General features: G+C 40.6%; 2 protein-coding genes across 2 annotated transcripts; both read right to left on the bottom strand.

Annotated features, from left to right (window-relative positions):
• Positions 1 to 1,290: 1,290 nt before the first annotated feature.
• Positions 1,291 to 5,332, bottom strand: LOC133449145 (uncharacterized; the record flags this gene model as incomplete). The annotated part of the gene is made up of 5 exons (XM_061728276.1): positions 1,291 to 1,734; positions 1,818 to 1,902; positions 2,237 to 2,385; positions 4,224 to 4,392; positions 5,152 to 5,332. Coding segments are annotated over 5 exons (714 nt in total), but the record flags the coding sequence as incomplete, so codon positions are not given.
• A 20-nt stretch (positions 5,333 to 5,352) lies between these two features.
• Positions 5,353 to 26,271, bottom strand: LOC133448553 (inter-alpha-trypsin inhibitor heavy chain H3-like). The gene is given in 19 exon segments (XM_061727194.1): positions 5,353 to 5,542; positions 5,977 to 6,045; positions 6,128 to 6,157; positions 6,978 to 7,001; positions 7,249 to 7,275; positions 11,218 to 11,408; positions 14,489 to 14,613; positions 15,314 to 15,493; positions 15,603 to 15,784; positions 16,153 to 16,263; positions 16,350 to 16,518; positions 16,659 to 16,715; positions 16,718 to 16,783; positions 16,939 to 17,067; positions 21,540 to 21,650; positions 21,741 to 21,903; positions 22,216 to 22,320; positions 24,846 to 25,006; positions 26,182 to 26,271. Coding segments are annotated over 19 exon segments (2,025 nt in total). The 5' UTR covers positions 26,254 to 26,271; the 3' UTR covers positions 5,353 to 5,489.
• Between the last annotated feature and the right edge of the window lie 1,386 nt (positions 26,272 to 27,657).

Raw genomic sequence — 27,657 nt, 5'->3', positions numbered from 1 at the left:
ACAAATCTGATCAGATCTCTAGGAGGAGTTGGTATAATATAAAATACATGAAAAGTCACGTATTTTGTTCATAATGTGTGTGACTTCCTGTGTGAGTTAGAGCATGGGTCCAAGAGACTTTTTTGTAGGTCTTAGCCTGATACAACAGGCACATAAATGTCATTGCTGTAATTGAAAGCATATTGTGGCTCGTGGAAAAACATGAAGTATTTGTTGCTATTGAGACATTTTTGTACCTCCATACCCATCGCCCGTAAAATACGTAATTTTGCGTGACACCTGAAGTGTGTGCATCCTTGCATCCTTGTATTCAGACCTGAATAAAACAGGAACTAGACTAACACAACCCAAAAAACTCAAGACTCAGAAGAAGAAAACACATCCCAAACACAAAACAACCCTAAACCATAATATTTTATATCTTGGAGACAGCAACTAATAAAAGCCATGTTTAGATGACTTGGAAGCAAAGTAAGAGAGGCTTAATTGAAATAGTTTGCGTTCCTAAAGAGGAAGGATAATGAATAGATTGGTTGAATGATGCTGGAGATGGAGCTACCAGGGAGGAGATATGAGACTAAGAAAAAAGAAAAGTTGGCAATGCAGAAGGTTTTCACGAAGACAGTTAATATATCTGACATAGACATCTACTGTATATACATCAGTGTCTGGTTTTAATTAAATCTTTGAGAATTAAAACTAGCTTTATAGCCTTAAACTGTGAGCTTTAAGAGTTTTTCTGTTTGTTTGGATTTATTTTATATACAGTAATCCCTTGTTTTTCGCGGGGGGTTATGATAGGGGAAATCCGTGAAGTAGTAACCTTTATTTTTTTTACAATTATTATACAAGGCTTCAAATTGCGGAGATCCCACCGCGACCCGAGTAATTGGATTTGAAGGGGAGAATCGGTGCAGAACGTTTTCTCGACATTATGGGTTTTGAAGAAAATTTGCAAACTTAAATTTGGCAAGCTGTTTTACGTACATGTACAGTACATATTAAACCGTAACGCTATTGACACACAGGAAGTGAAGAAGCGGGGTGACTGTTTAGTCAATCAGAATGCAGAACACAATGCACAATGCAAATCCCTGAATCAGCGAGACCGTGAAAGGTGAACCGTGTTATTGCGAGGGATACTGTACTTGGACCCCCAAGGCTTGTAGCAGTAACAAGCTTTATGACTTGTTTTGTCCTGACGTAGTGGGTTTTCATTTACCAATATTCAGTATATCTCTGTTACACAAAAAGTAAGAAGACCCATGTAACTACAACAGTGTAGTTCGGTTTAATGCATCATTTTAATCTTTTTATTGTACAAAGTATCTGACAACAAGGAGGAAATGAATATATATTCCTGTCAATATGTAGATTGAGATCATTTTATTAGGTAATTGGATATCATACAGTGTTGTTCTCTCCAGGAAACAATGCCTCCACAAATTCAGAATTTTCTTTATTTCTTGGCAGTATTACATTGTATTAGTGATCTTTAATTGATTAATTTAGTTTACGTAAAAAATCAGGGAAATCTTTTTTGTTAGTAACAGGTTGTGGTATTCGTCTTTTTTTTTCTTTTAATCGGCATACTATTAAATGATTCAAAATTTTCCCCGTTGGAGTAGTGGATGAGGGAACTCAATCAGGGGGCTCGGCAGGATGACATCAGCTGAAACGAGCCAGCAGCGCATTTCCAAAGGAGAGGCAATACTGTAGTCAACAGCAGTGGAACTGCGGAAGAAAGACAAACATCTGTAAAATACTTTAGTACTTAAGACCAAAAATGCAAAAAAATACAAATGAACAAAATGTACTTTGTAGCAGAAATCTCGTGGCCATCGATCCTCAGTTTAGTAGAATGCTGATCATGGACTTCATCATAAACAGCTGGATTCAAGGCTGCAAATCCAACAAGAAAACAAGTCATAACAATGGATGAGTTTACCTTATTCAGATTAGGACAATATTCTTATTTCAGTGTCTATGGGATATTTAATTTGTTTATCCATTTAAGTTACCGAGCACCGTCTGGTAAAGGACTTAGACACATAGGTCCCCCTGTACCATTTAGATGTTTGTGCCTATGACTTGGGTTTTTCTTTATTTCTCTTTAAATCCTAGATGTTCTGAGTTGCTCTCAGATGACTAAATATATGCCTTTTTTTCAACATGACTTCTTTCGGAGGTCAGCATCTTATTCTGAAGAGGGTCTTTATTAGGTAAACACACTCACCTAAGACTCCTTCAGTGTTGTTGGCAGATGTCCTCTGTGTCAACACTGGCCAAAGGAGTTTTTTACCATCTTTCTCATGAATATGGATAATCATGCGCACGTCTTCTGCTGAAATATCTATTTCAGTGTCCCGCCTGATAACCGTCACACTAGAAGAAAAGAAAACACAGCATTGTTTGTTAAATTCTTTTAAAATATCCGCCTCAACAAATGTAGCAAAGTTGAGTAGAGATCTGCATACCAGTAAAACCATGTAACTGTAACTCCTGCAATTTTCACCTGAACAAACGTATTGGAGAAGATAGACTTAAAATAGATTAAAGGGAATAGTTCTTAATATCTAGTTGCAATCCTTTAGCTTGGAATAAGTGCATCGATCCTGGGGCCCACTGGTCACACCGCGGCGGTTCAACCTGGGGTTTTGTCCTTTCTCCATGTTTTGTCTTGTAATTTCCTGTTTTATTTTAAAGGTCTTAACTCTCCTCTTGTTTCAGGTCACTTTCCCTCCCTCATGCATCTTGGTCTGGTTATCTCCACCTGTCCCTCATTACCCCGGGTTTACGGTAATAAACCTGTGCCAGTGTCTCTTGTCTGATTAAGTTCACCTTGGCAATTGCGTCGACCACAGCCAGCGCCTAGATTCTTGTTGTTCCTCCAGTTGAGAGAGTTTGATTTGTTAATGTTTCATAAGATAGTTTAAATTCATTGGTATGGTTTGTGTAGCTTTTTTTCCTCCTTGGGGAAGGATTTATTTTGTTTTGTAAAGTTTGATAGTGCCGTCCCTCCCATTTTAAGGATTGTCTTCTGTGTCAGACCCTTGTTCTCCAGCTAAGCTGGATTGATTTTTCGGTTGGTAGTAACCGTTCTGGTGGCGGGTTATGGGACCTCCTGGCACGGATGGCTCCCTGATGCCGTTTCCTTACCAAGTTTTTTGTTTGTGTATTGTTTTTATGTAAAGCACTTTGTGCTGCATTCTATTCATGAAAGGTGCTCTATAAATAAAGTTTTATTTGATTTGATTTTTTACGAGTAACCTTTGATAGCCTCGTTGTTTTCCTCCTTTCAGTGGAGCAAGTTTTGTTTTGTAACATTTTTATTTATTCCTAGTTGGAAGAAGTGTGTGAGAGAAGGTAGTTTTCATAGTCTGTTTTATTTCTCTCATCTTGGTGTGCATGTGTTGTTGTTGTTGTTGTTTTATATTTGAAATTCACAAAGGTTTTTTTGTTACTCCAGTCCCTGCAACTGCGTCCTGGGTGCTAGCTTGGTCGTGACACCACTGACATCACCCAATTTAGCATTTCTCTTTTGTTTTGGTTTTCGAGTCTTTCACTGTAAACCTCTTTCAGTTAAGCAATTGTGAAGCTGAGATAATATAAATCTACAGCATAGGGGAAATGCTTAGCCTTCCTAACTCCAGTATAATCTTTGAAAAAGCTTCTGTGAAGCCGTCAGGTGAGGTCTGAAGTCCATTCGTTCTTTGCAACATTGGAGAAATAAAAATATTTTCCTTTACCTACAGTATGGGGTCTTCTGCTCTGTTTCTCTCTTTTCTCAAGTTCAGTAACATCTTAATGTTTTCTGTGTGTAAGACATTCACACTCACTGCAGGTCAAACTGTCCAGGGGTGTGTTTCACATACAAAATAGGTTAACGTTGAACTAACACTGTATGAGTGTTTTATGAAAACGCTTGCGCTTGCATAAAATGCATAATTCTAGAATGACTCTAAACATATGACATGCAGAAGCTAGTATAGATTTCCCTTCCAACATCCTACATCACACATAAACATTGAGATTAACAACAGTACAACATTTAACACATTGAAGACAATTTCGAAGGCATTGAAGTAAAAGATTCATGTGTACTTATTATTTATTGTATATTTGTGTTACTATATGTTTCTATTAACTCTTTCTATGACACTCATTTTTCTACTCATTTTGAATTAATCAGAATAGTTTTTTACACCGATGTGAAATGTTACCTTCCAGCTGTGACGTGATCCTGTCCAGTGTGACTTGTCAATGACTGTCCCTGTCGGACATTTACTCCCTCCGTGTTCACCACAACATGCAGGTCAGTTTTGGCATGGATGCTGATATATTTGAAGCCACCGTTGGTCACCGAATCCAGCTCACCATCCACATACAGCTCTGGTGTAACAGTGACAAGTATGAAGTCGAGACTAGCCTCAATATAAACACGGACAGTGACAAATTTGATTTAACACACACAGCTAAAAGCAAGATGATTTAAGAAAAGTTTGGTTTTATGTTTTACACAGAAGTAATGAGTCAAAGAGACATGTTACAGTTCACTCATGCATTGGTAGTTCTGCATTGATTGTGGCAATCAGGAAGGAAAATGCTGCTGGGTGGTTTCCTGTTCCTGATTGGTTGAGTTCAAAGACCAGCTCTTCTTCTCCGCTTCCCTACTGGGACCTGAAGACACCATTGAAGGGCCACTGTCCCATCTACCCAATCCTTTAAGGCTAGCTAAATCTTTAGGTAAAGCTTTCCATATGGCTGTCTGCTGCTTTGGTAGTTGCATTTGTAATGGGTTATTTTACTCTTGTGTTTTATGTGGTGAACTCGTTTAAACGTAGAAAATTACTATTTTACCCTTGTGTTTGTATGCAGCACTCATTTATTAGAGGACTTAACTCTGTGCAGCACTTGCTTAGTATAGTTAGACAATGAATTTGAGGAGGCTTTTGTTTGTTTGAAGCGTGTAGAATTTGAGAACTGATCGCTCTCAAAGAAATAACTTTAACATTTAACCCACTTTTGTGTCTTCTGCATGTTGTCGAGGATAGTAATCTGACGACATCTTTTGATTTACTAATTACATCATGTTTATGTTGCACCTTATGTTGCACAACGAGCCTCCGTGTAACAAGATACTTTACTGACCCCTGGTAGGATGACGAAGAAGTTTGATGGTGACGGCTCCACCAATGATGTCAAAGCATACTGGAGGAGAGACACTCTCAGTTTTTTGTAAAAACCTGTGGGAAATAGGAGCTATAATGATAAAGACACACTGTGTTAACAAACGGTGGAAATACTTGATATCAAAACAGAAAGTTCTTAGATAACAAAGGCTAAATTAAACCAATTCGAGAATAATCTGTTCATTTTTCAAACTGAAAAAGAGTAAAGGGATCAAATAAAGGATAATAAGCATTTGAATTACATTCAAATTAAGATCATAAGATTTACATGTAAACAATTACAAATTACAAATTTTGTCAACGCAATACTTTACCAGTTGTTGCTCTCACAGGACTGACAAAATCAACAGCTGTGGGGGAAAAAAATGTTAGTACTGTCAGTACTATTCCATCCATTCAAGTGCAATATTCTTCCACTCATTCATGTGCATCATTATTCTCTCATTCACTTATTTTCACAGTGTATATATATATTTATGTTTCCTGTTTCTCATTTTGTTGTTTACACAGTCTTTGTTTACATAGTCTTTGCATATGTGCACTTTTACGGAGCTGCTGCCTAATCTCATTGTACCAGTATAATGATAATAAAGGTTTTCTATTCTATTCCTATTCCTAATAAACAGTTAAAATCAGAAAATCCAAAGCTAATCATTATTAGAAATTACTTTCGGAAAGTTAAAACATAATGCCAGTTTTGTTGTTCAAATATTAAACATGAATGAGTGTTAGTGGTAAAAATTCTATAATTAGAACACTGGCTGAGAAATCAGCAAATATTTACCTACAAAATCCTTTAAATGCATACGAGGTATTTTCCTTAGTTGCACTTTGTTTTGAGATCCAAAGAAACCTTGAAAAAAAACAGTTCAAAATTAAATATTAGTTAACATTTATTGATAGTCAGGGGCTACTGCGTGTGTTGTGAATTTTACCATTGTAAGGAGGAGCAGAAGCAACACGTGCTGTTGGATAGAAAAATACAAAAAATAAATGATGACATTTATTACAGGTTCAGGCTTCCTGTATGATACGGCGTGGTATAATGTCACTTGTCTGTGAGTTCTCATGGAATCATGAACCAAAAAACCAAAACAAATCCAAAATTTGTCTTGGTTCCCGCTAGTTAGTTATTTCATATTTATTGATAGTCATTACTGTCATTTATTGGTTAATTCAGAATTCCAAAGCAACTGTTCTCTTGAACTCTATTGTAGATTTTCAGATACTATAGCCCTTGCTAGTAATACATTTACAATACACCAATGCATTTTATATTTTTAATAGGAATTAGATATGAAACTAGCTAATTGTCCTGTTGTGATATCACTGACAGATTTACAAACATAAGGACTCACCACTTGGTAAATTTCATCCCTAACTTTCTGTGTCACTGTGCCGAGTAAGTAGTGGTACAGAGAGATAATTGCAGCAATGAGAAATACCATGGAAATGATGCAGGTCTATACTGTATCCCACACACGTCCAAAACTGCAGTGGTTGGCTAGAAAACTGAAAACATGCAAGGTGCTCATCGGATTCACGTTAATGCTGGAGAACTTGTGGGCCCTTGTCAAACGTGAGATTTGGATGCTGCTTCAGCCAAAGTCATGTGAGGGACATACTTTATACACACTGAATGGAGAGTCTCAAGCTGAAGCTGTGCTTTTACATAGAACACCTAGATCACAGCTGAGCTTGACTGTGAGTAGGAGTTGTTTTGGTAACATATTATTGCAGCCAGCATCAAAGCAGAGTGACTCCAGTGTGTGTTATGAATTTTACCAGAGGAAGATCGAGCAGCATGTCCTGTTGAAAAGAGAAAGGAAAAAAACGTATAACATGTATTACAGGTTCAAGCTAATCCTTGAGTCTCTGAAGCAGCAAAAATTAAGGTTGAGTCGTTAATTTGGATCACAATGCACAGGAAACTAGTTGAATAGCCAAGTTGTACTATTCAAAGGGGCACCAAAATCAGAGTTTTAATAACACATTATTTGCACTCTTCCAACCAACATCAAATCAGCTTAAGCCCACTTTGTGTCAGGAGACGTACCTGAGTTTATAGGATGAACAGGAAATCCTAAAGCAAAACAAAAATAATAATAATAAAAAAAAACAAACATTAAGGCACAGTTGTTAATTTGGATAAGTGCATGGTGAACTAGATTGAATGCTCAAGTTGTTCTACTAAAAGGGACACAAAAAGAGTTTAATGACACAATATTATAGTGCGGCAACCATATTTAAACAGATTAACTTTACTGAGTGTGATGAGTCATACATATGAAATCAGGTGAACCAGAAGGACCTATAGCAAAAAATAAACAGATACATCGATATGAAAATAAGTAAGTTAAGTAGTCAATGGGAGGTTTGCTAACACATTCAAAGTATTTTTTCTTTTACTCTTTTCTTTTACGTAAAAATAGATAAATATGAACTTGAGAAGAATTGAATTCAACTTTTACAATCATGCGTAACCATTGTCTTTAAAAAACAAATGGACAAAGCCTAGGTCATGTGAACCATTGGTTTCTGAAGACCAGTTTTGAAGCCTGTTGTTCTTCACGGGGGGCGCAGCCATGTTGCTTGAGAAGCCAACGGGAACACACCCACTGCATGTCAATCAAAGTAAGCTTTGCTCTTATCTTCTTCACCCCAACATCATCAAAATATCTGCAGAGCTACTGGCAGAAATTTACAGCAGAATAAGCCATCTAAGTAAGTAAGTAAGTAAGTAAGTAAAATTTATTTATAGAGCACTTTTCGTAGATACAATCACAAAGTGCTTTACATCAGGGATAAAATGCAGTAGAATATAAAACACACAATAGCACAACAACAGGTAACTTCACAGATGCCCAGGGAAACATCAACATCAGGGGAAAGCCTAACATGTTGACTTGACCGCTATTCACCCAAGGGTCAGTTAATAGAAACAGGTGGCCTTTTGCAACAGTAGTGGTGGCAGCTTTCCAAGGATTCCCCTTAGCACCCTTGATCAGCAGAGCGAGGTACGATTCATTTGTATACTGTATATATTGATTTGTATAGTATTTCATATACTCTGTCATTTTGTATTGCCCGCTAATATGCAGTTGTTGTTTATAGTGTGTGCCTGTTGTAGGCTAATTTACCTGTGTCATTTTGTGTCACAGTTTTCACGGTGTTCGACGTTGGTGCCATGCACAAATATTCAATAAACTACACCCGTCTGGAAACACTCCAAGCCTGTTCCGTCAAAATCTTTGGTTGCTACAAAGGAGCTGAGTAGAAAGGCAAAGCTCTCAATTTACCGGTCAATCTACGCACCTACCCTCACCTATGGTCATGAACTTTGGGTAGTGACCGAAAGAACAAGATCGTGGATACAAGCGGCCGAGATGAGTTTCCTCCGCAGGGTGGCTGGACGCTCCCTTAGAGATAGGGTGAGGAGTTCGGTCACCCGGGAGGAGCTCGGAGTCGAGCCGCTGCTCCTTCACATTGAGAGGAGTCAGCTGAGGTGGCTTGGGCATCTGTATCGGATGCCTCCTGGACGCCTCCCTAGGGAGGTGTTCCAGGCATGTCCCTCTGGGAGGAGACCCCGGGGAAGACCCAGGACACGCTGGAGAGACTATGTCTCTCGGCTGGCCTGGGGACGCCTCGGACTCCCCTCGGAAGAGCTGGAGGAAGTGTCTGGGGTGAAGGAAGTCTGGGCATCCCTGCTGAAGCTGCTGCCCCCGCGACCCGGGAACGGATAAGCGGAAGAAGATGGATGGATGGATGGATGGATGGATGGATGGATGGATGGATGGATGGATGGATGGATGGATGGATGGATGGATGGATGGATGGATGGATGGATGGATGGATGGATGGATGGATGGATGGATAATGGTAACGCTGAATATAATTAATTCTGTATCCTGTATGAAAATAATAAACCGACAACTCTTCACGGAACACAACAGAAAACAAGGAACAATGATACCCATAATGCAATGCAATTTGCAATTTTTTTATAGCTTAAATCGGAATGCCACCAAATGATCATGCAGCACGGTGGCTTAGTGGTTAGCACTGTTGCCTCACAGCAAGAAGGTCCCCGGTTCGACTCCCAGGCCCAGCAGGGTCTTTGAGTTTGCATGTTCTCCCTGTGCTTGCGTGGGTTTTCTCCGGGTACTCCGGCTTCCTCCCACAGTCCAAAAACATGCATATTAGGTTAATTGATGATTCTAAATTGCCCGTAGGTGTGAGTGTGGTTGTGAGCATGGTTTGTGTGTTTATATGTGGCCCTGTGATGGACTGGTGACCTGTCCAGGGTTTAACCCCTGCCTCTCACCTGAAATGAGCTGGGATATGCTCCAGCAGACCCCCGTGACCCCGCAAGGGATAAAGCGGGTAAGATAATGGATGGATGGATGCCACCAAATAAATTATTTTTCCACGTCTCAACTTCTGGAGCGTGTCGAGCTCATAGGCGATGTTTTTTTTCCATTTGCTTTTTTAAGTTCCTTGTTTGGATGAGCGGTTTTTCATGGATATTTATCCTCATCTTCATATTCAAATTGATCTACTTGAGGGAGGAGACAGGAAGAAGTGTCGTGCTGCTGCCTCCACGTTCAATTTCACTTGTGATGTTCAAATAAAAGGGGCATGGATAGGGATGGGAATTGATAAGATTTTTTCGATTCCGATTCTCTTATCGATTCTGCTTATCGATTCGATTCTTTATCGATTCTCTTATCGATTCTCATTTGGAAAAAAGGAGAAGAAACAATTTTAGAATACTAAAAAGAAACAATTTTAGTATCAACTTTGTTTTAACAAAACAAAGTTGATACTAAAATTGATTCTTTGTTTCAATTTCTTTGTTTCTCCGATCTTTTTTGTTCAAAGATATAAAACTTTTATATCTTTGAACAAAAAAATATAATGAGGTCTTAAGATGCCCCCAGCCTTGGGCTGCTCCTCAATGGTGCCAGAGGGTCCCCACAAAATGATTTGTAATATACAGTAAAATATGTATTTAATATAAAATAATAATAATAAAATAAATATTCTTCTGTAGAAATTACCGAAAAACAACAAATTATTTTGTAGCAATTACACGAGAATGTCCAGTAACATGTTCAACACCACAAACTTAGTCACTGCTGGTGACATTCATCTATTCTGGCCTGATACTCTTCCCTCCTGATGAAAGGAGAAGCTAGTGGTAGATGCTCTTTAACTTCTCCATAGATGAGCTGATCAGCTTCAGCTGTGTCAGGAGCTCCGCTGTCCGCCGGAGGCTCGGAGCGCCCGGCTCATCCGCGTGGCGCAGCTCTTCTAAAGCATGATTTATGGTTCCGCGTTAAATTGACGCAGAGCCTACGGCGTAAGGTACGCGGCGCCGCGCGCCGTACGGTGCGCGTTGCCGCGTACCCTACGCCGCAGGCTCTGCGTTGGTGTAAGCGGAACCACAAATCAGCCTTACCACACACCAGCTGACTCCGCGCTCCCAGCGCATCAGCCGGCCGAGTCCTAACAGTTTCCCCCCTTTGTTGAAATGTCCACATTGCAAGAATTGTCGCCCTGTTGTCATCCTTTTTGGTAAAATGTAACCAAACTTTTGAGCGTTTATGCCGCTTTGTCCCCGTGTTTTCCTGCTGGGCGCGAATGCGCACGTGGCGCAACGTGCGTGGTGACGTCATTCACGCCCACTGGAATCGATAAGGGAATCGTTTGGGAAAAAGGCAAACGATTCCAAGGAATTGAAACACTGGGAACCGGTTCTCAACAAGAACCGGTTCTCGATTCCCATCCCTAGGCATGGATTTGGGCATATGCACAGTTTTGAACATCTGAATTTTTTTTTGTGTATGCAATGCAAGGATTCACAAAGAAATCCATGCACGTTTTGAGTATGAGGCCCCAGGAGGGATTAACAAAGCTTCCACTTCCACTAGCTTCCAGGGGATGTACAGTTTAGTTATGTGCTCATTGTGTAATGAACACTTTCTTATCCATCCAGGATAACTTAATGTACTCATGTTCTTACCGAGTCCTACGTGGTGGTGCTGTCGTGGTGGTGGCACTTCGCCTTCCTTGGGTTTATGAAGCACGTCTGTGTTCTCCCCCTGAGGCTTAGTGACCACCATGGATGTGAGAGGGGTCACAAAATTGTACTTCAGCGACAGTTCCAATGCTTCTTTCCTCACTTTCTCTTCTTCTGGTCCAGATAACATCAGCCTGTACCATAGACGTTTATGTCAGTAAGACAGCTGAAGAAAACAGTAAAGGACAATACAGATGTATATCCTTTTTATACAACCCTCTTGAGGTTTTAAAGTACTCACAGTTACCTAAAGTGTTGATGTTTTAAAGGATTAAATGACAGCAGTCAAAGTGGTCTCAGTTTGGAGCATCTGGTATGAAGTCTAATTTAGAGTTAGGGCTGCTCAGACTGCGGACTGAATTCTCCTCCTTGAAATCACTGCCTTATTATGGTGGAGAGGTTTGGCTGCCTGAATGTTCCAAAGAGCTATTTTGTTGGGAGCAAATACCTCTGGTAGGACCTCCTAGCATACAGGCCAGACTAAGAGTAATTCAATCAGGCTTGTATGAAGAAGGTACAGAAAGAAGCACAGTGTCCCTTGCCTGGGTATAAGTTACAAATGTCCTACCCTGAAGCCATGCCTGGTGGGAGGACTTGTTTGTGAATGTTTGTTGGCCAGGCCTTCACTCATGGACCCTGGCTGAACATTGTCCAATAATATAAAGCAGTGCACTCTCCTTTCAGCCCACCTCCTGCAGGAGAAACCTTATGACTTGGGTGTATAGCAAGACAAGTAGCAGCCAATGTATAGGGTTCAACATCTCAGATATAGATGGGGGTAGACAGTGGGTACGGAAATTAAATATTTCCCTCTTTGTTTCATTGCAAACATTTGCTAAAATCGGCACCTCATCTTGACAGAAAGGTCATAAGTATTCAGACCCTTTGATCAGTATTGAGTAGAAGCACCCTTTTACACGAGTACAGCAATGAGTCTTCTTGGGAATGATGTAACACGTTTTTCGACACCTGGGTTTGGGGATCCTCTGCCATTCTTCTTTGCAGATCTTCTCCAGTTCTGTCAGGTTGGGTGGTGAATGTCAGTGGACAGTCTGACAACTTCAGTATCCACTGTATAGTTGGATTCACCTCATTGCACTGCATAGGTTCTGGAACCAGTTTCCTCATGAAGAGACTTTTTCACTTTGGAATTTCCTATATTGTGAGGCATTGAAGTTGAGTGGAATTGCTTATTGCACCCGACCAGGAGTGCAACAAGTTTGGGGTTGGTGTTCTTCCCAGTAGACAAAAGGGTAGATTCTTTGGGACTTTGAATCAGGGAACAAGCTCTAACTGTTGTTTGCATTTCTGCTCAAAACTCTAATTCACAATAGCCAACCTTCTTAGAGTTTCAGGTAGGTACTGGAAAGTCATCCCAAAGGGGATTTTGCTGGAGACCCTTATGTGGGTTTACATGGAAGGATGTGAATTCAATGAATGTCCTCTGAACCTGAATGGAACCAGGATATCCTAGACCAGAGTCTGATGATCAATTTCATTGTCATTTTTACAGATTTGTGTTTTGGAATTTTGGGTAAAGAAAGGAGCTGAGAAGTCAACTGATCCTTACATTGAATTTCATCAGACTCAGCTAACCCAAGCATTTAGTGAGGGTTTGGTAGGAACATCTGGCAGAGAAACCTGTCAGATGTTTACATCTTCATCTCCGACAACTTCCATGTCCCTGGCACCCGTGGGAGACATCTTAATTGTTCATCTTGTACATCTTCATGGTTGTGGTGGGCAACAGGAATCACAGCCGCAAGGTTGTGGTGGTCATGGTGATAATCCTCAAACCTATTGGTGGACACCCCTGGTGAAGGAGTGTACAAGTCCTATCAGACTTAGTTGGTTTGTGTGACCCCAGAAGCACTGAAGTGGCAACGGCAGACCAAGCAGGCAGTGATCTTGGTGGATACTGAGGCAAAAACTTGTAAATGGGAGGAGTTTGGTAAGTCTATGGAAAGTGACATTTGATCTGCCCAGAGAAGATTCTGTCAAAGTGCCTGGCGGATCAGGTTCTTCACCAACACCCTGTACACTGAGTGTGCGGGGGTAATGACTTTGACTGGGGATGTTGTCAGATAATGGAAGGAATACATCAAGGATCTTCTCAATTAAACTTCTCTGTCATGTTCCGGTGCTTCTGATTTCCCAACCAGCCTTGATCCTTCGTTATTTGATGCTTTCTATCAGAGACTATTTGGTCCAATAATCCTAACTGGGACTACTGGGCTAGATCAAGGATGAGCTCGCTGCCTGTGATCCTCCAGCTGACTTAATCACATTCATGGAAATAGCCAGTCACATGGATCAGCAGCTCAGAGAGAGAAGGAGGGATCGGGGATCATGGACAACTAGTAGATTCAGGACCAGTCAGAGGTTTGTGGAACATCTAACTGTGGAGGGGGTGGAGCCGATTCAGCTAGGTCGGTCCCAATTTACCACAGCCAAAAGAGAGAGGAGGATGCTGAGTGGACTTTATACTGCGGTGGAAGTGTGCCCAACTGGTCCACGTGTCTTTTGTGAACTTGGAAAAGGTATTTGGTTGAGCCCTTTGGAGTATCCTCCGGAGGATACTGGGACTGTTGCCACTAACTGTTCATTTCTTGGACAAACAGAGCAAGAGTTTGGACTGGATTGCTGGTAATAAGTCAGATTAATTTCCATTTAGTGTGGCTCTGCAAGGACTGCCCTAAGATACAGACTCAGTTCATAAAATGTATGAAAAGAAATCTTCACAAAGAAAAGATTATGCTGTTCAGGATGTTTCAGATTGTTGTTTACAAATTTTGTGGTCCTTTTGGCTCTATCAAGTCATAACTCCTGCTTGCACTGAAGAGGTTCACAGTGTGAAGAGGGATAATATCTCTTGGCTTGATTGGGAATACCATAGTATTCCCTTAGAGGAGCTATAGGTGATGAGTGAGAAAAGGAAGGCCTAGGCATCTGGGGGATGCTGCCTGCAAACTTGATAGGTGGAAGTTGTTTGGTGGATGGATGGTGTAGACATTGTTTCAGTTTGATTTACTGGGCAGATAAAATCAGTTTGAATCTGAGGCAATTTTCTATTCTAAAAGCAAGAGTTTTAAACAATGTCTTAAATTTAATTTTACTTGAATGTTGAAATGAGTAGAGAAATAAATTACGATACCCTGTAATGAATAACTGATTGCAAAAAAGAACAAAAAGAAAAAGCACAGATCAAACTCACTCTCTCTCCAGAAGCTGTTTAACTGTGAGATAGGCCCAAATCCTCCTTACCAAACCTTCAGGTGCTGTTTTAGCAGGGCTTGTGATGGAGGAAGTTGCATTAGAGAATATCATCTTTCTGTCCCTCTGTCATCATACAAATGCATTGTCATGTCAGTGTTCAATGACTTCACAGGGGTCTCATAGGGCTTTTTGACCAATTAAAAATCGGTTCTATTGCCAGTTCCAAACAGGTTCTACAAAGAACTGGCATGCTTTTTTCACTGGCTGGACATCACTGGATCCTACGTCATTTATCATGTGACCAAAGCGGAAGCAGGAAAACCCGTAAAATGAGTGTGAAATCCCTCAGAACAGCAAATGAAAATACATTTCAGTATGTGCATATGGTGATCCTGGCCCTAAAAATTTTATTTGGAGTCGGAAGTCAACTTCATCCAACTTCTTGCCATCAATTGCGATGGCGTTTACATTTCATGACAAAAGTAAGTATTTTTAGTGTCACATGTTTGCTGTACAGTGCACATATTTTTTTATTGCATGAGTAAGTGGTTGCATTGTTTTGGTAAGTTACAAGAATTATGCTCCCTGCCTATGAGGTAGCGGTTCTGGCATCTGTCCCAGCAAGGTTTTAGGGCCAGCATAGCACCAGTTTTGTTTCCTTGGCACCATGTCGGTGCTTTCCTCGCTGCCAGTGGTCTTAAAAGCAAAAATAAAAACAACCGGTGCCAAGACTAGCACTAGCACCACACCAGCACTGGAACCACTTTGGTCAAAAAGCCCTATTAGGATTGAATCAGATTTAATGTTGTGAACTGATCCTTACTGAGACAGCCAAAACTTGAGGAACAAAGGTTTCAATGTTGTTGTCGGTGATCTGACCGGCCACCACGATCTCAGAGCCGTTATAATACTGGCTGAAATTGGTCTGAGTTAGATTGGCTCCACCCTCATAGATCATTGTCACATCCGTCAAGAGTGGGGTGGCCACTTCTTCATAGAAACCCTGTTAACATAAGTTATGAATGTGTAACATCTCTGCTGAATATGTTTCAGTTTATAATGTACCAATTTAGAAAATAAAATAAGACTATTTATAATGTGGATAAAAATACCTTTAATTGTAAATCTGCATCAGAATCTTCATAAATCCGTCTTGCCACACCGTTGTTCAGCAGCGACATTTTCTCAAGGAACTCAAAATTAACATCAAAACCAAAACCGAGACAGTACAGTGGGAATTTGCCTGCAATGGCCTGTTTTGCATTTGACTGTATTGTCTCACGATTTGTCTCCCCTGTAAAGACACAAAACATATTAAGTACCATGAAACTGCTACCTGAAGAATCAGTGAATAATTTAGGGGACTGTGTTGTGTTGTGCTGTAAATGACCTTTTTCTGAGGATAGTTTAATCTTTCATATATTTCTTCACCAGTAAAAAAATGTAGAGGATTGTTTATTTTGATACTGAACCATGAAATGATTCCAACCCCAAACAATGACTTCTCGTGGTTAAAACTAACCAGGTTTCTGTGTCAGTGTTTTCTGACTCATCTACACGCTGCTTTCACAAACAGAATATATAGATGGCACTATTCAGAGGATAATCTCAATTCATTTAAATATTTGCCCCAGTAAGTGTACGAGTGTGTTTTATAATAACCTGCAGTGGGATCTCCATCAGTTAGAAGTATAAGGATAGATGCTGAACCTTCTCTGGGATGTGCATTCAGCATACCTGCTCCTTCCAACACTGCTTCATTAATGTTTGTAGCTGGAATTGAAAAAAGAATTGTCAGTCCCATCCTGCAGCCTGGTATTTATCTTCTAAGTCAAAGTAATTTTTGTAAAAGATCTCACCTCCTCTGGCATTCATATTTCTTGCAAATTCCTTGGCCCCTTGTAGGTGTTTGCTAGTGGCCTGAACAAGCTCTCGTTTCCAGTGAAAAATGCTGCGATCAAAAGTAATAATCCCAAAGAAGTCATCATCTGCCAAGTCATTCAAGATATGGATTAATGCTGTTCGGGTCTGTGTAAAAACAACATTCACAGTAAATTGTTTTTAAAATTATTTTTATAATTTAATCACATTTATTGTGTTTTTAAAAATGGACTTGATATGTACAGCAGAGAAAAAGAGACATACAAACTACAACAAAAATATTTTACCTGTTCTATTTTTCTTCCTCTCATTGATCCACTTTGATCAATAAGAAACACAAAAACACAACATTTTTCGGTATTCGGGAAAGACTTGACGGAGCAAAATGATGGACAAAATACCCATCTGATGTCTGGCATGGAGCAAAAAGGACATTTAGTTGAAATATTATATCACTTTGAAGACCAGACAAAGCATATTTGTTTTAATAAGCTTGTTTCTGTGAAATACTTTTCTACATTTAATGCTACTAGACCTTATACACATAACAGCTTTGAGGAAATTAACCTTGAGGTCGCCCAGCTCGGTGTCTCTGTTGACGTCATAAGTAATAATCAGATCCCCATTCATGCCTTGCTCTCCACAGCTGTCACAAGTTTTCTGTTGGTCCACGGTTGGATAGAAATGGACCCAAGCCTGGAAACCACATGAATCAGGTCTTATAGAGTTTGACAGTACAAAAAAATCATTGATTGATTAATTTATTTATTTATTCATTTTTTGGTTTATTTATTTCTGAAATGTGAAAATCTCTTCCCCCGAAGAATGCAAACCTGCAAACTCAGGAGGTCTAAAAAAAAAAAGTCCATTATTAGGCTATGTGCTGGAGCTCAGCCCAGGACCGTCCCAGGCCCAATACAATGTAAAGTTAGACAGCATATTTTGTCCTTGGAGGTTTACCTCCAAACTAACGCTGGAACATCCATTAACATCTGGCTGAAGTAACATTACGTTGAAGTTTGGCTGAAGTAATGTTATGTAGCATAAAAAATACCCCTCATTCCACCATGTAAGGGAAGAAGCGATGACTTTCTTGATTGTGATCGCTCAAAAACTTGCGTGTGCATATATTGCATTGGGAAGATGATACTAAAGTTTCTGACAGTCCAGTCTATGGAAACCCATACCCCCACCACCCCCACTCAAATCTACACAATTCTGCTATTGGTAGGTTACTGGTGGATGGATGTTGAAGGGAGAAAAAATAAATGTTGTGTCCTGAAAATGCCCTGGACACAATGTTGACTAAAGCTTCAGTCTTTAGTCTGCCACGCACCTGCTGTTTATCATAACAAATGCTTGTTTTTCTGTGAGAAAGAGCCTGGTTCGCACGGGATTTTGGTCCTGTGTGAGCCGAAACTTATTTTGAGAGCTTGCGGACGGGGGGGCGAATAGGAACCCCCCCCCCCCCCCCCCTCCGCAAGGTGCTGAGGTAAAGGTATGAAGACGCGATAGCCAGAAGTTCGGATTTTAGAGTCTGCCGTGGGTCAGTGCAGGACGCCCGGCGCGTTTTTTTCCTTGGCTTACTCTTATCAGGACTGTTGCCGGCTCTCCAGTCTCGTGTCGAGGTAAGAGTATTAGGCCTTAAAAACCTTTGTAGTTGTGTGTGAGGAATATTGCTCTGCCATTTGCGGGGGATAACTTGACACCTTATCCTAGCAAACGAGTAATTGTGTGTGTTCTGCCATTTGCAGGGGATAACTTAGCACCTTATCCTAGCAAAGGACTAATTGTGTGTGTTCTGCCATTTGCGGGGGATAACTTAGCACCTTATCCTAGCAAATGACTAATTAGGTGTGGATGTCTTCTATGCAAATGCTTGCTTTTTCTTGCTGGTAATAAAGATCCATATGTCATTATAGCAAAAGCGAGTTGTGTGTGTGTGATTCATTTTGGTACAGCCGACCACTCCTAGAACCTTAAAAGTGAGATTTTCTCCCAAAACAGATGTGTAGGCAAATAGGAATGACAAAAAGATCATACCATATACATTTCCAAAACACTGACTCCAACGATCCAGCTGAGTGGAAATGGACATTAGCCCGGGGTGGATAAAGCCAGTGCTTGAGGGAAAGTCTACTGTGTGTTTTAGATGTTTTCCTGCTTCAGCACACCCTGATACATATGGGTGTGTCATTAACAGACCTGGGGTCCGTTTCACAAAGCAGGTTTAGTGAAAACTCTGAGTCTGTTAACCCTGAAATGAGGGAAACTCTGAGTTTTCCATTTCACAAAGGGAGGTAACTCAAACCAGAGAAAGAGAGGTAACTCTAGCCTGTTTCACAAAGAGAGGGAACTTAAAGAGCATATTGCAGGTTGGAGACCCCTGTGAATCAATGTGTAGGAAAATAATGTAGGAACTGAATTTTCATTGAAATACGCATAAATATATACTACAGTGACCTCTGGAGTTGTTTTTGTGAGAGTATTTTACTTCCGCATCTGAAAAAGCTGAACCGGAAGTGACGTTGCATTGGGGAGCGCGGTGAATTCAACAATAGGAAAAATAATGGATCTTAATGTTAGTTGTGACACTGAAGAGGTTGTGAATGTGTATTCACACCAATATGACAGGCCACAGCCTTATAATTACGTTACCCGTTAGTCCCCCCACGTTCTTTTGATTGACAGCTGAAACTCGCTTTTTAAAAGGCTGATTTATGTGTCCGCGTCACACCAACGCAGCCCTACGGCGTAGGTTACGCAGCGACGCACAGAACGCTGCGTGCGCCGCGTACCCTACACCGTAGGCTACGCCGTCGATTTTACGCGGACCATAAATCCCCTTCGTTTATCCACATTACATCGCTGTTAAAAAAAAAACCTTCCACACAGAACCGAAGATCTGCGTTTTCGACCACTTTCATAAGCATTCCAAACCTGTAGATCATCTGGTCTTCCAGCCCCCGGGCCGCCTCTGTTGCGCCGCTTCCCCGGGATCTGCTGTGTTAATCGACGCAGCCCAGCTGCAGCTCAGCTGCAGCCCTGGGGAAGCTGCGCCGCTTCCCCGGGATCCGCGCCTCCTCCTCGGGCAACGCGCTGGAGTTTCCCCGTGTCCGCCGCAGAGCTGCTGCAGCCCTGCTGCGCGTCGCCGCGTACCCTACGGCGTAGGCTCCGCGTCGGTGTAACGGTGTCAAGAGCAGAGACCATTTATTTAATAAATAGCTTGGAGGACAGATGGTGGATCATCTGCAGTTCTGGATCGCACGTTAGACGTCAGACTCAGAGCAGATTTGTTGTTGTTTTGGAGCATAATGTGACGTTCGAAAAACGCAAAACTCCGGTTGTCTCTGTCTACACCAGGTCTACACGCATCTACATAAACAGAGTTTTCAAAAATCTTCCCTTTGCCTGGAGTTTTTTTAAACATTCGTTTATTTGCGTTTTCATGTGGATGACAGGTCCAAACGTAGGAAAATATCTTCGGTTTAGCAGATACCCGGCTACGTGTGTACGGGGTCTGGGCAGTCAGATGGGGCAGAGCTGTGGAGACGTCTCCACAGTGCTACGTCATATGACGCGGTGGTCGAAAAAAAAAGCGTTTGTAGGAGCTTGGCTAAAATCAGCCACTTTTTCCTCTGAATAAGTGCCCTTATGTCTTGTAAAACATATTAAATCCTACATTAACTTCTCACATAGTCATTTTCACATAAGGTCAGGTATCATTTTTGAAAAAATTCTAACCTGCAATATGCTCTTTAAGCTCTGGGTCAGTTACCGTAGTAACAGACTGAACCTAACCTGGTCGGGACCAGGTTTTTCTCAATGAACCTCGAGTTTCTCTGTGTCTCCGCCTCTTTCAGAGCCACACGCACATTTGATTTCCTCATTCATTCAGTCAGCAGGCGAGTTTTGGCGAAGTTCTGCCGTCTGTCATTAAAAACAGAGTCAGTATATATATTAGAAGTCCATTGTCACGAACATGGCATGTCCTTTTGATGAAGACCCAATTGATGAAGGTGCAGCATTAATGCGCAGAGAATTAAATATTTGTTGGGAGATGGTTATCAGACCGCGTAATACATGTATATTACATAGTCTCATTACAGGCAAAGCAATATATGTTAATCCTTTATTTTTTATAATTTTGATGATTGAATTGTTTATTGATTTCATAATATATTCTCATTTTTTGAGATTTTTTATTTGGGGTTTTCATAAACTGTGAGCCATAATCACCAAAATTATAACAAATAAAGGCTTGAAATATCTCAATTTGTATGTAGTGGGAAATAATGTTTGTTTCACCTTAAGTTGAATTTACTACGAATGAAGTTTTGCAATATATTAAAATTTTTCCGACCTCCACCTGTATATTATTACATGAATAAATAAGAGCATAATATGTGTCTGTATTGGTTCAATACGGAACGCAACTTTTAATTTCCAATTACGGAACAATTCAGTATTTCAAGGGACGGGTGGCAAGCCTATCATAAACTTGTCCAAACCATCAAGGGGTTCCACAGGATTGCAGGTGAATGATGTAGAGATCTGTTAAATTAATTTTATATTATATTCTGTGCTGCGGTGTTACTCTTTTTTCGAAAAACATGTTCAAATTCGCCGTATGCGCGCATTAAAATCTCTAATTCCATTCGGGTGAAAAAGGCAGACCTCCTCTTTCCCGTTGCCATGGTGACTCGTCGAATCGGGGCTCCATAGATGCTGGCTTTTTATAGTTGTGGTGCACGCGCTTAACTCCAGGTGAAACTACTTAGAGTTGAGTAAATTAACTCTAAACCGCTGTTCTGGAACCGAAAACTCAGAGTTTCCGATTTCAGAGTAGATCAACTAAGAGTTCAGGATTAGACTCAGAGTTTGTCGAACCTGCTTTGTGAAACGGACCCCTGGCCAGACCTTGAAGAGATGTGGATTGTTACGTCCCGTGGGCGTGTTTTATTTAAACCGAAAAGAAAACCACCTTGTCTTCACGTGTTAGTTCTCCTGGTATCATTTCCTCAAACATTATTGTTAACTCGTAACATTGATGAAGACCCTTAATAGAATCAAAAGTTAAAACAGGGAAACATCTTAGACACGCAGTAGACCGGCCCTCGAGCACCGGCTATGTGCACCCCTGACTATAGCATCACTGTGTGCTGTACCTGCTTGTCTGCGTGTGTTTTGGTGATGGCATTAGCAAGGGCTTCGGTGCTCAGTCCTCCTTTGACATCAATGAAACTGATGCCAGCTTTCTCGTGAATGTGCACATCAATCTGCCAGAGATAGAATAAAATAAAACAATTATTAGAACTTATTCTAGAAGTTTTTTTTTATTACGACAATTTCCTGGATATGGAAGATACCTTGAAGTCTTTGACAGGCTGCATGGGTCGAGCATGGATTTGTAACTCGTACTTGCCAAGCGTTCGTTTCATCAGTTCCTCATAAGTGAGTTCAAAAGTTACTTTTTTGTGAGGAGCCACAGTAACGGAGGTCTTAAAATCCTCCATTGTCCTCCCTACAGAACTAAAACAGTAAAATCTATTTTTGTAGGAATTCGCATTGGTTTATGGTACATATTATAGCCATGGTTTTGAGACTAGTGGTGATGGATTCAACAAACAAGTGATTGTTTTTTTTTTTATTTCCTTTGCTAAAGGTTTATAAGCTAGAATCTTTAAAAGCAGATGATATAATACACAAGAAAAAATTAATGTCTAAAAAAAAAAATTAACATGGGTTTGTGTGATTTAGTCTCAAAGAACATACATACATTTTCTTTAATAAATACTCATCCAAAGAAAATATAGTGATAGTTGGAACAGTCAGTTTATATACCTGACAATTCCAGCGCTTTGACCGCGTGACACAGCCTCCGTGTACTGCTGCTGAGCTTGCTCCTTAGTCTTCACAACACCATCATACACTTCACCATCCATCAACCTGCAGAAGACAGAAACCCTTTGTTTGAACCCTAAGTGTCCTTCAATTGGAAATGAAGAAGAGAAATGTTCTTCCATGTCGAAGTCTTTTCAGTTATGATTCTGGACCCCATTTTTTTTAGTCCACTGTCAGAAAAAATGTTACAGATATGACTCCTCTATAAAAAAAATATTTTTTGCTCTATCAGTTGTGCATCTCTTAATATGATAGGTAGATGAACATAAAACAAGGGCTATAACAGTTTAAGACTATTATGAACCCATTGAAAATCAGGAGAAGCATAATACACAACCCCTTTCTAAAGGGCAAATATTATAAAAAGGAAAGATTATACTTCCTCCTTTATTATTGGATATTAACTTGATCATGCTTTGAGGTATATTATAAGCTGGATGAAACAGAACTGTTAGTTAAACTTCAGGCATGTCTTAGGGACATCAAGGACTGGATGTCCAGAAATTTCTTGCTTCTAAATTCAGATAAAACAGAGGTTATCATTCTTGGTCCAGAGCATCTTAGGAAGGGACTAGATGGTGTTACGATGGCTTCCAGTGCAACTGTGAGAAACCTTGGTTTTGTTTTCGATCAGGATTTGTCGTTTAAACCATATGTTAATCAGGTTTGTAAAATAGCGTTTTTCCATCTCCGTAATATTGCAAAAATTAGGAAAATCCTCTCGCAGAGTGATGCAGAAAAACTAGTTCATGCGTTTGTATCTTCTAGACTGGATTACTGTAATGTGTTATTAGCAGGATGTCCAAGTAATTTGCTGAATAGGCTCCAGCTGATCCAGAATGCAGAAGCACGAGTGCTGACAGGAATCAGCAGGAGACACCACGTCTCTCCAGTGTTAGCGTCGCTCCATTGGCTACCTGTAAAATTCAGAATTCAATTTAAAATTGTATTACTTGCATATAAAGCCCAAAACGGCTTAGCTCCGCAGTATTTACAAGATTTGATAGTGCCTTATGTTCCTGGCAGAGCTCTCCGCTCCCAGGGTGCAGGCTTACTCGTAGTTCCTAGAGTATCTAAATGTAGATTTGGAGGGCGGACGTTCTGCTATCAGGCACCATTACTTTGGAACCAACTTCCAATCTGGGTTAAGGAGGCTGACACCGCCTCCACCTTTAAAACTAAACTTAAAACCTTTCTGTTTAGTAAAGCCTATAGTTGGTGTTTAGTAAACCTCTAGCTGGTGTTGGTAAATCTCTAGGTAATGTAAACTCTAGTGTATTAGAGTCAGTAGTCATAGTTGTAGCTATAGAACAAGACTATAATAGTTAGTCTCAAATATAGCTTTGCGGTAGATATGCTGCTATAGGCTAATGCTGCAGGGGGGCACCGACATGATCCGCTGGGCGGTGCCTCTCACCCTTCTTCTCCTCTCCTTTTCCCTGCCTCTCTTCTCCATTACCATTTTTATTTATTATAAATATCTCATAGCTATCATTTTTGTCCATCGTTCCTGTAGTTTCCTGTGCCGGCCCCCCTTTTTTTTTCTCTTTTGTGCATGTTTGCAGGCTGGAGCCTCGGGAGCTGCGTTCTGGCCTGTGTTCCCGGCCCCCCCCCCCCCCCCCATCCCCGGTCATCCCGTTGCTGCTTCCACCTGCCTACGTGGATGTCTGTTGTTGCTGCTTCCGCCTGCCTGCACCCCGCCCCCCCTCTGGTCATCCCGCTGTTGCTTCCACCTGCCTGCTGTGTGCTGCTGATGTCCCCGACTCCCCCAGTCTGGCCTTCGGCAGGAGGGTCCCCCCTTATGAGCCTGGTCCTGCTCAAGGTTTCTTCCCTCCTAAAGGGGAGTTTTTCCTTGCCACTGTTTGGCTTAAGGCTTTTCTCCCACTATGGGAGTTTTTACCTGCCATTGTTTATATAATAATTGCTCGGAGGTTTATGTTTATGTTTATGTTTATGTCTATGTTTATGTTTATGTTTATGTTTATGTTCATGTTCTGGATCTCTGGAAAGCGTCTAGAGACAACATCTGTTGTATTAGACGCTATATAAATAAAATTGAATTGAATTGAATTGAATTGAGGTGAAATATAAATTTGTTAAACACAGCTTGAAAATATTTGATAAGGATAAGGTTTGGGAAAACCAAAAGTGAACTTACAGTAATTATCGTTTTTAATGTTTAGCTTCTGTCAATTGATCTGCAGTGGAAAAACAGGCTCATGGCACTGACTGGAGACAGAGTCCTAACAAATAAAGACTTTAATTCTTTTGAAATTTTTCTTTAAAGGTTGAATTTCATTTTTCTAAAAAGATTAATTCACATTTTATATTAATTTTATTTAATTTTGGAAGAGCACAGACTGTTGGAGAAATTAAGCTAATTGCTTTAGCTCCAACAAGTTTTTATTGTTTTGTTAAAGCAGTCTGATGGAATGATAGTAACAATGTCACAAAAACTGTTTAACACACTATTTTTCTTTGATTAACGCAAAAAAATATTTCAAAAGGGGTAGGGAAGAAAGTTTTTAAATAACTGCTACATAGTCACAGATCATGTTCCCTTCACGCACATCCTGAATTTACTGATGAAGGCATTCTTGGGAATCTGCACGTGGAATTCAATTTCCTTGGACTCCTCTGCACGGTTGACCACACGGCTGTTGATGACAGTGGTGGCATAGCGACTGTTCACGGTGGCGTTGATGTGAAAGCTGTAGATGTCCCAGTCACCCTGAACATACACATGAAGCAGATCGTACAGCTGATGGAAAAATATCAATGTCACTGGGCAAAACAGAATTTGAAAAGTTACCCTCCAATCTAATCAAACCACAGACACAGAAGGCAGCTGCATTGTTGATGTTGTAAAAATTAATACAAAACAAACCCATGTTAAGTCCTAAACTCCAGAATTGAATAAATCAAAATAGCAACTTAGAGGATACACACCTTCCTCATGTTAGACTGACTTAGCTATGTTCCCTGAAGTCCTCAGGTAACTCACAACTTCTGGATACATTTCAGTATAACTTTAAAAAAAAAAAAAGTCTTTAACCTTTAAATTCATTAATTTTAGATGCGGGGAGTCTTTGTCCCCAAATGGGGGCCGTTCCACCATCATGTGACTGTGTAAACATATTGATCTCTACAGTACCAATGTTAGCACACACACTTACACACACAAGGCACGAAGCAACAGTGAATAAAATCTTTTTTCTGGCAGCCTTTTAGTTGTTCTGTAGACTGAAACAGCATTCTGCTGGTTTGTAATGTAATATGTCTCTAGGAACCAGATCTGTTGCTGCCTTGATCTTGACACTACATTGTTTTTTTTTATTGTATTTTTCTTTCTTTTATTTCCATGCTTTAATTTTAAGTGACTAAATGTAATTTCAACGTTAAAATACGTGCAGATTTTTGCTCAAGGTTGCTAATACAAGCAGAGGTATACAGTCACACACCACCTGTACAGGGTTTTTTTTAATGTTGTACCCATCTGAGGTATGGGGCAGATACAACATCCATTTTACATTCATTTATCACTTGAGCATAACAACTATGAGCATTTAATTTGGTGCCAACGCAGAACCGAAGGTATGATGTCTCATTTATTTAGCTCATTAATATCTCCGATGGGCTCCACATATAAATGTTGACTTAGTAGGAGCATGAATAAACAACATGAAATGACCCTGTAGGTAGAGAGCACAGAGGTCCCTCAACCCGCTCTTTCTGTTTATTAGAGGCAAAGTTCGGTGTGTTGCAACTAGCATAAAGCTGTTTTTCAGACACAACAGATGTTAAACTATTGCTATCAGTTAAATGTACTTGTATGCAAAACTTAACTTTGAATAGATTATGTGACTTCATTGAAATAAACATTTACATATTTTGCAGAGCTTGTACCTTGTTCGGCAGCGTTGCAGCCAAGGTCAGCAGCAGCCCAAAGAGGGTGAGCTGTAGCGCAGCTCTCCCCATGATGCTTCAGTCCAGAGTGACACCCACACAGACCAAACTGCAACACAGTCAGCATTTATGTGAACCTTTTCTCTCATGACACCTCCAGTCCCCCACACACTCACCCAGCTACACACACACACAGGCATTTATGCTTTTTCCATGGAAAAAAAAGGCAGAAGGTGTTTTGAAAACTTTAAGTGGCAGATGTAGACTGTACTAACTGTGCCATAAACACCATAACTATATTTTAAACTACTAATGCTGCTTTTTAATCTTTTCGTACATGTACAACTTTTTTGAGGGAGTATTGATCGGACAAGGTCAGGGGAACGCCGGGAAAGCAGATTATGACAAAAGCAATTATATACGTAGCTTTAACAGCAAGATTAAAGAGAATTAAAAAAAAAAGATGTTCTGAAGAAAATAAGAAAAAGAGGGAAAAAACGATTACAATTTACTCTTGCTTTGTCTCCTCCCTCTCGTTTTGTCCAATTACTGATCTTGAGTCTCCACCTCTGCAACGTTGCTCTGTGAGGGATTATATTGTTTTTGATGTGACTTACTGCCATAAAGCCTTACAGTAGATTTTAAAGACCACTGGGAAAAGAAATCCAGTTTACAACACGGGAAAGTCCATGTGACAGCTTGGATAGACTGCTGGAGGGAAAAGACAGTGAAAAGCTGGAAAAGCAGTGGCCAATCCCAGCAGCCTTTCAACAACTTGAAATTAAATATGAAAAATACCCCAAGAGTCAGTAAGAGCAGGGGTGGAAGATGACTCACATGGCTGAAATGGTAACGAATCTTGAAACGGACATGATAATGCATTGGATATGTGACTCGGCGAAGGATAGGGGCACGGCCTTATCCCCTAGTGCTCAGGAAAAGGGGAGAGAAGTTGAGGAGGTCAAAGGTTGCATCATATAGGATGATATACTTCAGGTTTGTCCTTGTAGTAGGCAGAAAGTAACATCCATCAAGCAACATCTCTTGTTGTTAGTGACATTGACCGCATTTCCCAGATTTGGTAAGAACCTCTTTAGCGCTAAGAGCTTCTTAAGAAGCTTCTTTGGTGGGATCTTCAGAAGGCAGTTAAGAACGCGTCTGGGAAACACCCATATCTTAGCGCTCCTTCTTAGCTGGACCCTTCTTAAAGCAGCACTATGTAACTTTTCCACCTTAATATCATATTTCCAGAGTCATTGTGATGGTACATCAACTTCCAACAGGTTTAATGACACCTCTGTCATGGTCTGAGGGGTCTGTATCGCCTTCACTGGCACTATGTAACTTTGAGGAGCATGGTAGGAACCCTTCCACACTAAAAAACTACAAATGTTTACAGCTTTGACTGCTTTACGGCATACGTCACTTCCCCCTCCTTCCCGATTCGTAGTCGAGACGAAAGCTGGGCGGGATGTG

This window comes from Cololabis saira, chromosome 8, assembly GCF_033807715.1.
Source record: "Cololabis saira isolate AMF1-May2022 chromosome 8, fColSai1.1, whole genome shotgun sequence".
Lineage (NCBI taxonomy): Eukaryota > Metazoa > Chordata > Actinopteri > Beloniformes > Belonidae > Cololabis > Cololabis saira.
This window is presented reverse-complemented; position numbering and strand designations above follow the sequence as displayed.